Below are 17,559 nucleotides of genomic sequence, written 5' to 3'. Positions count from 1 at the left end.
GGGGTAATGACCGCCAATATTTGGCCTTGGTCGATACCGGAGCGGAGCACTCGGTGATTCCGGGTAACCATCGATGCTTTGCAAGAGGAAGGGGTAGTGAGGCCCGCAACGTCACCCTTTAATAGTCCTGTTTGGCTGGTCCAGAAGCCGGATGGCTCCTGGAGAATGACAGTTGATTATTGTTTCTTAAACAAACATGCCCCACCACTTGCTTTGGCAGTTCCGGACATTGTTACCCTTATTGAAAACATCGCTACTGGGAACTTGGGAACATGGTACGCTGTCATTGATCTCGCTAACGCCTTCTTCAGTATTCTTATACCTGAGGTCTCACAGGATCAGTTTGCCTTTACCTGGAAGGGGTGCCAGTATACCTTCACCCACCTCCCTCAGGGCTATGTACACTCTCCCACTATTTGCCACAGCCTAATTGCCCGTGATTTGGAGACGGTCCCAGTATTGCCTTCTCTCTCGATTCACCATTATATTGATGATGTGATGATCCAAGGGGCCATGGAAGAGATGGTACAGGAAGCAGAACAAGAGGACACCTGGTTTATTGATGGTAGCAGCTGGTGGGTGCAAAGAAAGCAGAAGTGGAAGGTGGTGGCTTACCATCCCAGGTCAGGAACTCACTTATTGGAGGAGGGGGATGGTGGCTCCCGTCGGTATGCTGAGTTCAAGGCGGTCACTTTACCACTAGACTCCCATGATCACCCTCTTCGGCTGTTTACTGATTCCTGGGCTGTGGCTAATGGACTAGTGGTATGGATGCCTGATTGGCAAAAGAATGACTGGCTGGTACATGACTGCCCAGTATGGGGAAAACAGTTGTGGCAGCTGTTATGGGATGCTTCCCATCATCATGAGATAACCGTATATCACACCCATACCAATGCAACAACGAACATGGCACAACATAATGCAGTAGCAGATCAGCTTGCCACTATCAGCCGCGCCGATACCGTCCTCCTGGCTCGATGGGCACATGAACAGAGTGGCCATTTGGGGGAGAAGGGATCAGCTATGTGGGCCCGTATACATGCTTTACCTGTCCATCAGGATGATGTCCGCATTGTCGTGTGGACATGCCCAGCATGCCAGCTTGTTCCTCCTGGTCCATATGGCCGAATAAGACGGGGAGGTTGCTCAGCTGCGGTCTGGCAAATTGATTATATAGGCCCTATGCCAGACTGTATGGGTAAACGTTACGTCCTAGTAATGGTTGACACCTTTTCGGGCCTGGTTTTTGCTTTTCCCACCAAGACGGCTGACCAAGCTAGCACTATCCAAGGACTAAACCATTTAATTTCTCGTTATGATGTACCAGAAGAAATTCAGTCTGATAATGGCTCACACTTCTCCGGGAAGGCAATCTGTGATTGGGCAACTGACAACAGTATCTTATGGGTCCACCATATTCCTTTTTACCCGCAGGCTGCGGGGTTAGTTGAACGAATGAACGACTTACTGAAGGAACAAATTCATTTGTTAACACCACTGGGGACCCTGAAGAGGTGGTGCCATGTGCTGCAGCAGACAGTCAACAATTTGAATCATCGCCCTTTAAAGGGATGTACACCTTTCCACCGACTTCTTCACGCTTCTGAACTACAGCTTATTCCAGAGGAAAAACAGTCATTACTCCCCATTCCCGAGCCAGAGAATGCCGGACAAAAGGTATGGGTGGCACCACCAGGTAGTGGCCCTCCTGTAAAAGGGGAAATAGTGACACCTGCCCAGGGTAAGTCTCGGTGGGTAGCTATTGAGGGACAGGATGATTTAGTCTGTTTAAACAATGAACGCTTACGGCATCGTGAGTGACATATTTCAGGCTTCTTTGTTCCAGGTCCTCCATCTTGTGCTCCTGCTGATCTGGCTTAACTGCTGCTTTGATGCCAGCAATTGGATTTTTAATGTTGAGGACGTTCCGAGGGAGTTGCCCATGGGGGACACGGCCCGATGTATCCACTAATATATCTGATATTGTTCAGCATGTTTCAAAATCTGTTCGTGAGCTTCAGTGTCTGGGTATTGTGCCCCAAAAGGATAGTTTGAGCCTTGATTGGAATCCTTTTTCATGGTTAGCTGGTAGATTTGGGGGATTGGGCCACAATATTCTCCGTTGGTTGCTCACATTATTGCTTATTTTTGTGTTTATTATAGTTTTAGTTTCTCTTTTTCGCTCCTTCTGTACTCAAATGCTTGTTAAGTCTTGTGTCTGACAGCCTGCGACCAAGGGGTGGAATGTAATGGAGGATTTAGACCAGCTTATGCAAGAAGGGATGCAGTTGTATCAGAAGACATAATCTAATTTATACCATGAGGCCCAGAGATGCAGTTATCTTTTGTTGGTCACAGACTGTCAGGAGACCTTGAAGATAATTAAATCATTTATTCAAAGAGATAAGCTATGAGTAAACAATTTTTTGGATAATATAAGCCATGGTCCCACTGCTGAAGAGGAGACTCTCTGAGGGGTGGAAATGTCTCTCAGCAAGAAGAAGAACTTCTAGAGTCCAGCCAACGTCCCGGTCGGGGAAGGTGGAGAAGCTGCTACCGGCACCCTGACAACCTACTACAAGTGTGGTTATTGCCTTGCTTTGGCAGTTGGGACCAGTCCAGGCATTGATAAGTATAATTGGGAAGGGCTTGCATATTGTAGTTTGAAATCAGCTTTTGAATTTGTAATAAACATTTGTATAAACTGAACTGCTCTTGGTGTGGGTGTCTATTTTCTTTCGGTAGCTCAACAACTGTGACCAAACTAAAATGAACAAAGTGAGAGGTACAAGTTTACCCAGGACAGGTACTGGTGACATCTCCTTCGGAGTAACTGCAGTTTTTGGCCCTTATCTCAGAAGGGATGGAATAATGTTGGAAGAGAGTGCATAGAAGATTTACCAGGATGATACCTGAATACAAGGGCTAACATGTAAGGAGCATTTATCGGCTCCTGGACTGTATTTATTGGAGTATAGAAGAATGAGAGGGGATCTCATAGAAACATTTCAAATGCTGAAAGGATTGGACAGAGTTAATGTGAATAAGATGTTTCCCTTGGTGGGTGAATCCAGGCCAACAGAGATGAGGAGAAATTTCTTTAAGGCAGAGAGCTGTGGATTTGTGGAATTTGTTGCCTTGCCGTATCACTGGATGAGTTTAAGGGGGAGATTGATAGGTATCTCATTAGTCAGGGTATCAAAGAATAGGGGGAAAAGGCCGGAACTTGGAACTAGAAGTGAGAACGGTTTAGCACAGGGTGGATTTGCAGACGCGATGGGGCGAAAGGCCTACTTCTCTTCCTTTTACTTGTGATCTTGTGAGTGGAAAGAAAATGTTTGCAAACCACTGCAACATTAAGGTTTCATTAAACATATCAATCTTTAATTGTTGTGGCTAAAATATAAACAAACTATTAAATTGTTCATTGCGGAATCTCATGTTAGAAATCGGTAGCAGGGCTGTAAATCAATTTGTGAGTTGCTTCTGCAGGGATGTAAACTAATCAAGGTTCTACTTTTCCATTTCCTCTTAATTTTACTCTCATTTTGGTGGATTTAACCCTTTGGACTCCGGGCATTTTTAACCTTTAATAATATATTCTTTGGACTGGGTCTAGGAGTAAACACCAGTATGGTTGGGTATAAAATCAGTCCCGGAAAACCAGGACATGGAGTATATGCACCAGTCTGGCGTCCCTGAAAACCAGGACATGGAGTATATGCACCTGTCTGGAGTCCCTGAAAACCAGGACACAGAGTATATGCACCAGTCTGGAGTCCCAGAAAGCCAGGACACAGAGTATATGCACCAGTCTGGAGTCCCAGAAAGCCAGGACACAGAGTATATGCACCAGTCTGGAGTCCCAGAAAGCCAGGACACAGAGTATATGCACCAGTCTGGAGTCCCAGAAAGCCAGGACACGGAGTATATACATCTGTCTGGCGTCCCTGAAAATCAGGACATGGAGTATATACACCAGCCTCGAGTCCCTGAAAACCAGGACACGGAGTGTATGCACCAGTCTGGAGTCCCTGAAAACCAGGACATGGAGTATATGCACCCGTCTGGAGTCCATGAAAACCAGGAATCGGGGTCCAAAGGGATAACAAATAGAGTCTCGGATGGTCAGTGTGAGCATTTCCTGTGGTTCCTGTGCGTTCTCGCTGCCCGTGGGAATAAGTTGCCCGTGGGAAGACAACCTGGTGGTGCTGTCTCTGATCCTCCTGTATCCCTTCCCCAAAGGGAGCAGCTGGAAGATGCTGTGTGCGGGGGTGGAAGGGGGTCCTCAACGAAACGGAGTCCAAAAGGTTAACATCTGCCTTCAGACTCAAAAGTTTCAACATGGAAAAAAAAATCGCCTCCCAGATCTGAGGTGTGACATGGGTCAGAGTGCAAATGGAAAGCGGTTTCAGCCAATCAGAAACATTCCCTTTTCTTTGAGAATCATTCTGCAATCTACTTTCCTCTCCGTTCGGGTGCAATTGGACGTCTGCACGGTTGGTGGGATAGATCTCCCACCTCCCCCGAGAGCACAGGAAGGTTTGACGGGGGGGTTCTGCAGGACACTATTAGGAGATACTTTATTCAGGACCAGAGTTGCCTGTTACGCTTTTGAGTTCTGCCTGCGGTTACCTTCACTTCCTATGAGCTTATATCATCCCCTGCCATCAATCAGCCGAGCGGTGCTAGCTTCCTGTAGTCACAGCTGCTGCTTGAATAATGATGTGTGGTAAAGGTCCACAGCATCATCAAGCCAAGTTTATTGTCATCTAATTGTGCAAGTACAACCCGACAAAACAGCGTTCTCTGGTCCTCGGTGCAGACGCACAACCAGACATCAAACACACACACACACACACACACACACACACACACACACCCACACTCACACCCACACCCACACTCACACTCACACTCACACCCACACTCACACACACACACCCCCACACTCACTCTCACACCCCCACACTCACTCTCTCACACACACACCCACACTCACACCCACACACACACACACACACACACACACACACACACCCACACACACACACACACCCACACACACACACACCCACACTCACACACACACACAGACAAACAATACATATTTGGGACAAGAATTCATCTGTACAAATATATACGGTTCTGTGAATATGAGAGTTTTGGAGGGTCAATGCGAGTGCTTCCTTTGGTCGTTCAGTGTTCTCACTGCCCGCAGGAAGAAGCTGTTCCTCAGCCTGGTGGTGCTGGCTCTGATCCTCCTGTATCTCTTCCCCCGACGGGAGCAGCTGGAAAATGCTGCATGCAGGGGTGGAAGGGGGTCCTCAATGATTTTGCGCGCCCTCTTCAGATGACGATCCTGGTAAATCATGTTGATGGTGCGGGGGGGGGAGGCGTGGGGGGGGAGACTCCAGTGATCCTCTCTGCCGCTCTTATGGTCCTGCGGATTGACCTCTGAACCATTTCTCTGCAGCATCTGTACCCACATGGTGGTGCAGCCATCCAGGATTCTCTGCATAGATCTCCTGTAGAAGGTTGACATGACAGCGGCTGGTGGCCTTGCCCGCTTCAATCTTCTCAGGAAGTGCAGTTGATGTTGCGCCTTCCTGACAAGTGAGGGGATGTTGAGTGTCCACGACAGGTCACTAGTTCAGTGAACTCCCAGGAAGTGGAGGCTGCGGCCTTCTTACTACCAACTGGAGCAATTCTCTGACACATTCTCTTAAAGCTGCCTTGTGCGAGACGGTTGAAAGGAATCAAAACAAGGGCTGTTCAAGTTGACCACATGGATTTAGGGAAAATTGAATGGCTCCTCCATTACCTTTCAATTCTGCTTCCTTCTGGGAAGAATTCCAAATTGGAACCTCAAAGCGGAACTTCACACAGTTATGTTCATGTCAGTCACTTCTGGGTGTTAAAGATGAGGAATACATTTCAAATATCAGTCGCAGCTCTCCTTTCGATCTGTGCCTGCTTCGAGAGTGTGTGGTATCAAGAAAGATTGTTTTGGCTGCAGTGTTCCCGCACTGGGCTGTGTGATGGAACAGTGTACAGAGAGCTTCCAACCCATCCTCTGCCACCCTTCTGGGGGGTGTGTGTGTGTGTGTGTGTGTGTGTGTGTGTGTGTGTGTGTGTGTGTGTGTGTGTGTGTGTGTGTGTGTGTGTGTGTGTGTGTGTGTGTGTGTGTGTGTGTGTGTGTGTGTGTGTGCATGCATGTGTGCGTGCGTGTGTGCGTGAGTGTGTACATACGTGTGTGCAAGTGTGTGTGTGTGTGTGTGTGTGTGTGTGTGTGTGTGTATGTTATGGTCAGGCATGCTGTCATCATGTGGCCATTTTAGTTAATAGGGATTTGTGCATAAAACTTCAGTGGTATAACTGTGGGCAGTCCCAGTGTTTGAGGGAGTTTTACTTTTCAGTTCTGTTAAGAAAATATACCCCATGGCCAGAGAAAATGAAATTCCTGTTGCAGGTGACCAGAGGGAAGAGGCAGGGTCCACATCACAGTAAACATCTTGCAAGTCTGGGTCACATGGTTAGCACAGCAGTTAGCACAACACTGTTACAGCGCCAGGGACCCAGGTCCGAATCCGGCCCTGTCTGCAAGGCGTTTGTATTTTCTTGCCACATCTGCGTGGGTTTTCACCGAGGGGGGGAGAGCTCCACTTTCCATCCACTGCTCGAAACGTACCAGGGGTTGTAGGTCAATTGGGGGAGGGGGCGCGAACTCATAGACCGACAGGGCCAGTTAAAGTGCTGGACGTCTAAATTTAAAACATTGAACATTTAAATGTAAAATTTGAAGTCCCCAGTAGTAATTAGGACATAATTAGCACTCGGTGAAAACCACAACAGAAACAGTTTCCTTGGCAGGAGGTCAAACCCTCAGACTCAGTCCTACAAGAATAAACTGCAATCACACAGCAAAGTGGCCAAGACCTTTGATCTCAGATCAAAACACAGGGGCCGAGGCAGAGGACGATTTTGGGGAAAGCATAAGGAACCAGTGTAAAGAAAGCACCTCGACTTCCTCAGGGGTTTGCGGAGGTTCAGCACAGTGTCGGAAACCCTGGTGAATTTCTACAGAGGCGTGGCGATGGAAAGTGCGCTGACTGGCTGCATCATGGTCTGGCACGGGGGGTGGAGGGGGCACCAATATCCCTGAGCATAAAGCCCTGCAGACGCAGCCCAGGACATCCACAGTGGTGGGGGGGGGGGGGGGGGGGGGAATATCACTGCCATTCAGAGAGCAGCAGCAGACCCCACCTGGCCCGCACTCTGTTCTCGCTGCTGCCCTCAGGAAAGAGGTATAGGGACCACAAGACTTGTTCCCTCAGGTTCAGGAACAGCCGCTCTCCCCTCCATCATCAGACTCCTCAACGACAAACTCAATCGGTGATTCGTTTAAGGACTTTTACTTGAGCACTTTATTGATTTTTTTTCTCTCTCTGTATTGAACAGTCAGTTTGTTTACATTTATTTATCTGTTTACATGTATGTTGAGTTTTTGCACTGCCAATAAGTGATGATTCTGCCTGACCTGCACGGAAAATAATCTTAGGGTTGTATGCGATGTCATGTATGTACTCTGACAGTAAATCTGAAATCTAAAAATACCCTACCTTACGCTGAGCATAGATCCCAGGTGCTCCAGCATCTGCACCCTCTGTCAGTCTTGAATCCACCATCTGTTCCTCTTCTACCTTTCGTCACCAGCCCCTGTGCCGGGAATGAGGGAGATAAACGGGCAGCAGAGCTTCGAAAACCGCTGCAACACATCACTGGGGACTTCACCGATGATAAAATTAAAAGCACTTGGGGGCTGGAATTGCAAGAATCGCTTCCAGATGAGTGTGTGCTGGGTGGCGGGGATCCTCGACGAGTAAATACTTCATCTGTTGGTGCCCGCCATTCCTGGACTCAGTTCAAGATGGTACATCAGGCTCATACAGTGAAAGGTGAGTGGGCCTGTGTTTTTCCCAATGTAAACCTGACGTTAACTCCCTTGTTCTGGTCATGTTCAAGGCTAGATCATGTCTTTGAAACCCGAACTAAAGTTCAAGAATTCACAACCAAATCTATCTTCAGAATGATACCAGTGGAGACTGGGCATGGGCCAGTCTCCTCGCCGCAAATACTTGCTCTTCCAATGCTATCGGCTAGAAAAGCCCTGTGACTTCAACAGAAGGGGTCCGAACCCACTGACTCGAGATCAGCGGCTCTCAGCGGTCACATCAAGTGTGGAGAAGATGAGGAGTTGGGCGTTCGATGCCATTTCTAAATATGAAGAGGTTTGTGCAATATTTCCACATCGCTCCAGAATCATAATTTTAGACTGGATTCTCTCTGTGTTCCATATATTGGTTTTAACCAGGAGAACCTTTGTTTTCCGATTTTACTCTTAGAATGCGCCAGCCAAGCCATTAAACGCTCATAAGCATCCGTGAAACCAAATGTCCCACACATTATAGTGCCCTGAAATGAGGGGCCTATGTATTAAAACATGCTGTAATTTCTACGTAGTCAAACCTGTGGGTATATATTCACCTGTGGCCCCTCCCAGAGGCTCCTGCTCCACAGCCCCATTCACAGTGCAGGACAGTCGAGTAGAATGGGCGTGCCTTACTAACCACAGAGCACCCAGGATGATTGGCTCAATCAATAACTCCAGAGCCGTAGAGCGGGATACGAGAGGCTTTATTACATGTTAGACCTGATTCCAAGTGCTTGGCTGAGAATAGGGAGAGGGAGGCTGGCCTTTATTCTGGGGTCACAAGGTGGGGGGGAGTTACAAGCCACCAGTGGGGGACGGGCCAGCTACCCGTGTCACAAGTGAGGAGCACAAATGCGCTTTTAATAGCTTACAATCAGTGGCCGGTGGACACAGTAGTCCTCAGGTGAATCTGAGGTAAGGCGGGAAAACCAGGTGGGTGAGGGGGAACCAGCATCTGAACAACGCACAGACAGTGAATTCCAGTTTACTGGCATTCACCCCACAGGTGGTTAGCAAAGGATTACTGAGGTGGTATGTGAGAGGGGGAGAAATAAGAAGGTTGAGAATCACTGCCTTTGTTTATCCAGGTCGAGGACCCCTCGTCCAAAATGCCTGGGACCAGAAGTGTTTCGGATTTTGGAACACCATTTAAAAAATGCACTAATTCACTCAGACTTAAAGATACAGGCAATCGCATTACAATACAAATATTTACATCTGCATAAATTAACTGAAGTACATTGAAATATAATGCACCACATATGTCTGATTGGAATTTCTGAATTCTATTAAGTATTACCTTAAGGGAACATGGACAAAAAACATTTCGAATTTTTGGTCATTTCGGGTATTCGGATGAGGGGGATTGAGCCCTGTGCCTCTCCTCTCACCCTGTGATGACTCCCTCTAACTTCCCGGAAATCCCCCAGCGTTGCTTCCCAGCCTTGCCCTACTCCACCCCGGCCCGACGCTGAGGAGTCAGGAGTTTGACCTCAAGGCCGCAGCTGCCGTGGCCAGCAGGACAAAGGGGGTGCTCAGAGCCTGCGAGGAATTCAAGGGAAGGATGGGAAAGATCGTCCTCTCTCCCCCCAACTCCCCCCACCACCGCCCACCTGCATTGATGTGATTTATCGTTGTCTGAAAAGGACGCCTCTAGAGGTTGTCCTAGCCGAAGGAAGAGTGGTGGTGGTGGGGACAAACTGCTGCACAAACGCACGTCATGGTGTGCGTCTCAAACAGCCTCTCACCACCAGGTCCAACTCCCGGCCTTCACGTGTGACCCAGTCTTTAGGCCTGGGGCAGCACTGGTGTCTCGAAACCAATTGCCCCAGGTAGATTGGGGCTCGTTACCTCTTCCGGGAGAGGGAAAGCTCCGACTTCAAACCTCCACTGCCTTGTGGGAAAACCACGAGAAAAAATCCGGACTTGGAGTCCCGAAGGTGGCTGCATGCTGTCCCCAGCGCCAGCTTGGAGACTCCTGCAATGCTGCTGGCACCAAACTGCCTCAACCTTCGACATTCCTTTGGGCCTGCTAATGCATGGAGGTGGGGGAGAGGGAGGGGGGGTCCTACTGCACGGGCAACAGAGGAATCTCCATATCAATGCTGCCCTGGCTTGTACTGGAGAGGCCACTCCACAGCGACGGCCTGGGGGGCGCAGTGCCCACGGTCGACCACGACCGACGGAGGGTGTGTAAGATCATTGCAGACCCCTATTATTCCGTCACACAGCATCTTCCAGCCCCTCCCGTCGGTGGGAAGAGATACAGGAGGATCAGAGCCACCACCGCCAGGATGAGGAACAGCTTCTTCCCACGGGCAGTGAGAACGCTGAACAATTGAATGAACTAATTCTCGGTGACTTTAGACCAGGGGTTCTCAACCTTTTTCTTCCCACTCACATCCCACTTTAAGTTATCCCTAGGCCATCAGGGCTCTGTGATTAGTAAGGGATTGCTTAAGGTGGGATGTGGGTGGGAAGGGAAGGTTGAGAATCCCTGCTCTAGACCCAATTGTTATCGAAATATTTCACTTGAGAAAAATTGTCATTGGCCCATTTCCTTTGAAACTCTGAAACAGTGCACATAACGAGTCAATGAGGGTGTAGAGCTCGTCGAAAGAATCAAAGACTTGTTGATCCAAACCAAGGCTTTTATTAGCAAAAGACAGGAGCTCTTCACAGGTGGCCGACCAGTCCGGAATGATCCGACCTGGCTAGGGACACAACCCTTTAAGGCCCAGACAGTAGGCGTGGCTTAGCTCTCAGCCAATCGCTGTAAGCACAGTCTAGATACTGTAACTATATACACTATATACATTGGTGATAGATCTGTACTATCACAGAGGGGGCAATTAAAACAGTGGTCTTCAAACTTTTTCTTCCCACCTACATACCACCTTAAGCAATTCTTTACTAATCACAGAGCCCGATGGCACAGGGATTACTTAAAGTGGGATGTGAGTGGAAAGAAAAAGTTTGAAAACCACTGTTTTCATCATCCCTCATTGACTTGTTATGTGCCTCTTAGAACAGCAACCTCCACTCAAACAGACTGTGGCTCCAAACCTAATCCTCTGAGTTCTTTCATCTATTGCTTTTCTAAACAATAATCCATTAGAGAAGTCCCTTGGGCACTCCCCAAAGCTTTTACAAAGGCATTCGAAGCCGGACGAAAGCAGTTCATATCTAGAGGTATAGGACCCAAGAGCATGGATGTGATGTTGAGGCTTTGTAAGGCACTGGTGAGGCCTCACTCAGAGGACGGGGTACAGTTTTGGGCTCCTCATTTAAGAAAGGATGTGCTGGCATTAGAGAGGGTTCACAGAAAATACACAAGAATGATTTGTGGAATGAAAGGTTTAGCACGTGAGGAACGTTTGACTGTGCTCCTTGGAGTTCCGGAGAATGAGGAGGGGGATGTCATAGAAGCCTTCTGAATGTTCAAAGGCTCTAGACAGAGTAGATGTGCAAAGTTGTTTCTCATGGTAGGGGAGTCTAGGACAAGAGGATTGAAGGGAGCTCATTGAAAGCTGAGACATGGAAGAATTTCTTCACCCAGAGGGCGGTAAATCTCCGGAATTTGCTACCATGGGCGGCTGCGGAAGCCGGGTTGTTGGGTGCAGAGATTTGCAGGAACCTGATGAGCCAGGGGGATGAAAGGTTATGAGGAGAAGGCCGGGAAGTGGGGCTGAGTGGGGGAATGGGTCAGGTCACGATGGAATGGCGAAGCGGACTCGCGTTTAAAGTTGTGAAATTTATCGTTTAGCGGCAGTGGTCACTATGCATTACAGGTGCAAAAATTGCTAAAAATTCCAATTCCGTAAATAAAGATGTTTTTAAATAGAAATGAGTGCAAAGGAAGTTGAGGGAGTGCCTACAGGCTCAAAAATCCGATGGTGGTGGTGGGGGTGGGGGGTGGGGGAAGAAACTGCTTTTGTAACCATTCTGTGCTTGTCTTCAGGCTCCTGGACGTCCTTCCCAATGGTAGCAGAGTGAAGAGGGCACGCACGGCCTGGGAGGTGGGGGATCCTTAAGGGTAGAGGCTGCTTTCTTGAGATACTGCCTCTTGTAGATTTACTTCATGGAGTGAAACATGGAGCTGGTGCGCCTGCCGCCACCGATGCGCACTGCCGCAGGTGGTGAAATGAAACCTCAGCCAGGCATCTGAAATTTGGTTTGGTGCGCGTTGAGGGAGTGGAATTGCAAAGTCAGATTCCAATGTTATCTTTCAAGTTCAAGCTGAAGTTTATTCCCGTCTGATTGTACAAGTGTGACCCGACAAAGCAGGCTGTTACATTTTTCTTGACCTTACTTGTTTGGGATGGAATGGACCCCCTCTGTCCCTCCCCTCGGTAGATGGACAAACAAGGGAGGCAGGGCAGAAAGACACACAGATCCACATGGTAACTGCGCTCCTATACAATTTAAACACGGTGGCCAAATTTTTGGAGAATTACAGGTAATCACAGAATGCCTTTTGAACAGAGAAGTTTGTTTGGCTGCCCTGGCTTGTGGAAATAATGACAACCCTTACAAGGTGCAAGGACCTGCCGGCGCAACGACCTGTGGTTTTGTTTCTGCTAGAGTGTGTATCGCAACATCCTGTGAGTGAATCTGCTTCGGGACAACATTGCTTCCAACCACACACAGCCTTCCCCTCCCTGCCCGCCCCCCCCACCCCACCCAGGCTAGAATCTGAATCCAGAATCAGAATTTATTGTAATGAAATCTGTGCAAACATTCATTAACAATGGACACAGGAGTAGGCCGCTCGGCCCCTCACTGTGATCCATGATCAGTAACCCCATCCCTGCCTTCTCCCCATATCTGCTATCTTTAGGAGCTCGATCTAACTCTTTTTTGAAAGCATCTGGAGAATTAGCCTCGACTGCCTTCTCAGGCGGAGTGTTCCACAGATCCACAACTCCCTGGGTGAAAAGGTTTTTCCCTCCGCTCCATTCTAAATGGCCGACCCTCATATTCTTAAACTGTGGCCTCTGATGCCGGAAACCACCTTACAAAAATAAATAGAAATAGTTCATGAAAAGTAAGGCAGGGCCTTTGGTTCATTGATCATTCGGGAATCTGATGGCCGAGAGGAAGAAGCCGTCCTTGTGTCTCTGAGTGCTTGTCTTCAGGCTCCTGGACCCTTTACAAGTTACATTTATGTGTCATTCATACCAAAGCCCAATGGTTCTCAACCTTTTTCTTTCCACTCACATCCCACCTTAAGCAACCCCTCACTAATCACAGAGCACTGATGGCCTAGGGATGACAAGTGGGATGCGAGTGGAAAGAAAAAGGTTGAGAATCCCTGTTACCAGTGAAAACGAGATAGTGTTTCTCCGGACCATGGAGCTGGTTATTTACATGGATAAATTACATCAGAATTTAAAAAAAATAAATATCATGTTCCATATGCTGGCCCTGTGTCCCCGGAGTTCAGAAGCCTCATGGCTTGGGGGGAAAAAGCTGCCTCGTAATCTGGTCGTGAGGGCCCAAACGCTGCAGTACCTCTTCCCGCACGGCAGGAGGGAGAACAGATTGCGGGAAGGGTAGGTGGAGTCCTTCACGATGTCCGGGGCTTTCCGCAAACAGCAGGCCATTATAAATGTCCGTCCTGGCAGGGAGAGAGACCCCAATAATCCCCTCAGCAGTCTTCACTATCCGTTGGTGGGACTTGCATTCTGGGATGGTGCAGTTCCTGAACTGGGTGGTGATGCCGTTACGTAGGATGGTCTCAATGCAGCCCCGATGGTAGCAGAGTGAAAAAGGCAAAACCTGGGTGGTGGGGGTGGGGGGGTCGTTGAGGATAGAGGCTGCTTTCTTAAGACACCACCTCATGTAGACGTCCTTGACGGAGTGAAGACTGGTGCCCATGATGTCGCAGGCCTAGTTAACAACCCTCTGGAGATTTTTTTCCTGTCCTGAGCGTTGTCGCCTCTGTAAAAGACAGTGATGTAACCGTCCAGAATGCTCTCCACTTGTGGAGGTTTTTGAGAGTCTTTGGTGACATACCAAATCTCCTCAAACTTCTCACGCCTCAGGAGGCGGGTCTCAGTGAGGCAGGGCAACCAAGCGCGGCAGAAAGACCACCACCCACCTCCCAAACCTCAGCAAGGCCCTCCATCGAGGAGGGACCGAGGTTCGAATCTGGTGCTGTCTGTAAAGAGTTTGTATGTTCTCCCCGAGACTGCGTAGGTTTTTGGCGGGTGCTCCGGTTTCCTTCCATGGTACTGGGGGCTGGAGGTCAATTGGTTGTAGGTCAAATGGCCAGCACAGGCCTGTGGGCCGAAACTGTGCTGTATGTCTAAATTTAAATTTAGTATTAGAATTTATCACCCTTGGAATCAGAGAAAGGGCAGTGGAGGTTCACGTCAAGTCAAATTTATTGTTATCCGATCGAACCAGTCCAACCCGATGAAACAGGTCCTCGGTGCAAAACACGCATACACACAGCCAGGCGTAACACACAGACAGACAGACAATACACACGCAGGGCAAGTATTCATACAGAACACTACAGCACAGAAACAGGCCTCTTTGGCCCTTCTAGTCTGTGCTGAACCATGCTTACTGACCTGCACCCAGTCCATACCCCCTCCAGACCCCTCCCCTCCAGGTACCGTTCCAAATTCTTCTTAAATGTTCAAATTGAGCCCACATTCAGCTGGCAGCTTGTTCCACACCCCCACTGCTCTCTGAATGAAGAAGATCCCCCTCATGCTCCCCCTAAACCTTTCACCCTTAATCCATGTCTTCCGGTTTGTATCTCACCCACCCTCAGTGGAAAAGGCTGACCTGCATTGACTCTGTCCGTCCCCCTCATAATTTTAAACACCTCCATCAAATCTCCCCTCAATCTTTAACATTCCAGGGAATAAAGTCCTAACCTGTTGAACCTTTCCCTGTAACTCAGTCTGGGCAACACCCTAGTAAATCTTCTCTGCCCCCTTATTGATACCTTTCTTGTAGTTCAGTGACCAAAACTGTGTAAATAAATATTGTTTCATGAATACGAGAGTCTCAGATGGTTAACCTGAGCAGTTCCTTTGCCCGTCTTTACATACATTGCTGTAGACCTGGAGTCACAAGTAGGCTGGAATGGGTAACAGAAGAATTTCTTTGCTAGAGGGACTTTCAGGATATCCCTAAAGTCTCCTCACCAGGTATGCAAATGGATAGGACGTGCACATCTCCCTTTTTCTCGGGGAACGTCATTCACTCAGATTCTTCCACTTCTATCCAGGAGGCGGATTTATAATGATCAGCAGACCCTCCGAGGGGCCAATCTCTTTATCATAAGGAGCAGAAATGGGCCATTCAGCCCAACGAGGCTGCCCCACCATCACGAGCTGATCCATTTCCCCATTCGGCCCCATCCGCCCGGCCTTCTCCCCATAACCTTTGATGCCCTGGCTAATCGAGAACCTATCTTAAACACACCCAATGACCTGGCCTCCAAACTCATCCATGGTAGCAAATCCACCTCCCTCTGGCTAAAGAGATTCCTTCGCCTTTAAATGGGTGCCTTTCACTCCTAAAGTTGTGTCCCCTTTGTCCTACCATGGGAAACAACTTTGCCACGTCTACTCTGCCCAGGCCTTTCGATCTTCTAAATGCTTCTCTTGAGACCCCCTTCTTCTTCTGAACATCATGGCATCCCGTTCAAGAGCCATTGAACATTCTTCATCGGCTGATCCCTTCATTCTTGTGAATCTTCTCTGAACCCTCTCTCTCATGCCAGCACATGCTTTCTTAAACGAGGAGCCCACTGGTTGTGGAGCATATTGAGAATGAGGGGGGTGGGATGAAAACACGATGCTGGAGAAACTCTGCAAATCAAACAGTGTACTTTATGGAGCAGAGAATCGTAACCAACGTTTCGGGCTTGCGCCCCCTCATCAAGGCAATCCAGACGCCCACAACTCCTTATCCCTGATGTCTCCCCTAATTTGTTGCAACTCTTCAAATCTCTGGTGAGATCCCCACTTGGAGTATGATGCTCGGTTCTGGTCACCTCATTACAGGAAGGATGTGGTTGGTATGGAGAGGGGGCAGAGGAGATTCACCAGGACGTTGCCTGGATTGGGAAACGAGTCTTGTGAGGCAGACTTTGGAGCGAAGAAGGTTGATAGTAGACTTGATCAAGATTATGAGAGGCCTAGACAGGGTGAACGCCCAAGGGAAGATCAGCAAACAGCAAAGAACGCTTGTACAAAGTTAACCATATAACAATTACAGTTTGGGAACAGGCCATATTGGCCCTTCTAGTTTGCGCTGATTTAAGTGAAACTCCACTAGTCCCACCTACCTGCTCTCTTCCTATTACCCTCCAATCCCCTCACATCCAACTTTCTCTTCAATGACAAAATTTGACCCTACTGTGACCATCTCTTCCAGAAGGTCATTTCACTCAGCCACCCCCCTCTGACTGAAGAAGCTTTCTTTTATGTTACTCCTAAGGGTAGGTTTTTTACACAGAGAGTTTGGGGGGCTGGAATGCCTCGCCGGGGATGGTGGTGGAGCCTGAAATATTAGGGGAATTTAAGAGAGACAGACGCATGGATGAGAGAAAAATAGAGGGTTATGGGGTAGGGAGGGTTTAGTACCTTTTTTTTGGAAGGGAATATATGGGTTGGCATAACATTGAGGGCCGAAGGGCCTGTACTATACTGTAGCAATCTATGTTCTAAACTTTGTACACATGTCCTCTGGTGTTTCCCACCCTGGGAAACAGGCACTGACTGTCTATCCTGTCCAAGCCTCTCAGGGTCTTGCAGACCCCCATTAAGTCTCCTCTCATCCTTCTACACTCCAAAGAAAAAGGTCCCAGCTCTGCTAACCTCGCCCCATAAGACGTTTCCCAATCTAGGCAACATCCTGGTAAATCTCCTCTGCCCCCTCTCCATGGCTTCCACTTCCTTCCGATAATGAGGTGGCCAGAACTGAACACAATGCTCTGAAGTGCAGTTTCACCAGAGACTTGTCAGGTTGCAACGTGAACTCTCGACTCTTGCACTCAGCCCTCCCATTAAAGAATCCCAACTTCTTGTAGCCCTTCTTAACTATCCTATAAACCTGCAGAGCAAACTTGAGGGGTGTATGGATTTGGACTCCCACGGTCCTTCTGTTCACCCATACTCTTAGGTATACCTCCATTAACCCTGTACTCAGCCTTCTTCCAAAATACAAACTGGAGCCCCTGGAGAACGTACAAACTCCTCACAGACAGCGGCAGATTCAAACCCTGGTTGCTCGCGATGTAACAGCATTTGCAATAGCTGCTACGGTAACCATGTTGCAGTCCGTAACGATTTCAGGTATAGGAGGGGACTCTGGGGTTGATTCTGGGCTGCTGGAGAAAATAGGGCAGTGGAATTAGTTTGGAGTTAATGAAGGGCTCCTTGATTCAGAGGGTTTGGAATTGAAACGGTGCGATAGGGAGACAAATAGATGACTTTCGGATCAATACAGAGCGGTTTGGAGAGAACGGTGGCAACGGGATTAATCTGGGTCAGGTTCAAATTTCATTGCCAGACATGACATCCCTGAGATTCTTC

General features: G+C 48.5%; 1 protein-coding gene across 2 annotated transcripts in view; it reads right to left on the bottom strand.

Moving 5' to 3' along the window:
- acap1 (ArfGAP with coiled-coil, ankyrin repeat and PH domains 1) overlaps positions 1-17,559 on the bottom strand; it is a 109,320-nt gene that overhangs the window by 85,009 nt on the left and 6,752 nt on the right. Inside the window, exon 2 of one of the 2 annotated variants that reach the window (XM_069919992.1) lies at positions 7,626-7,722. The exons of the other annotated variant lie outside the window; for it this stretch is intronic. Coding sequence (XP_069776093.1) covers positions 7,626-7,660 — 35 coding nt within the window. The 5' untranslated portion in view covers positions 7,661-7,722. The remainder of the gene's footprint in view (positions 1-7,625; positions 7,723-17,559) is intronic. 2 annotated transcript variants of the gene reach the window in all.

The sequence above is a fragment of the Narcine bancroftii genome, chromosome 2 (genome assembly GCF_036971445.1).
Source record: "Narcine bancroftii isolate sNarBan1 chromosome 2, sNarBan1.hap1, whole genome shotgun sequence".
Lineage (NCBI taxonomy): Eukaryota > Metazoa > Chordata > Chondrichthyes > Torpediniformes > Narcinidae > Narcine > Narcine bancroftii.
The sequence above is the reverse complement of the archived record's forward strand: the minus strand, read 5'-3'. Positions and strand labels throughout refer to the sequence as shown.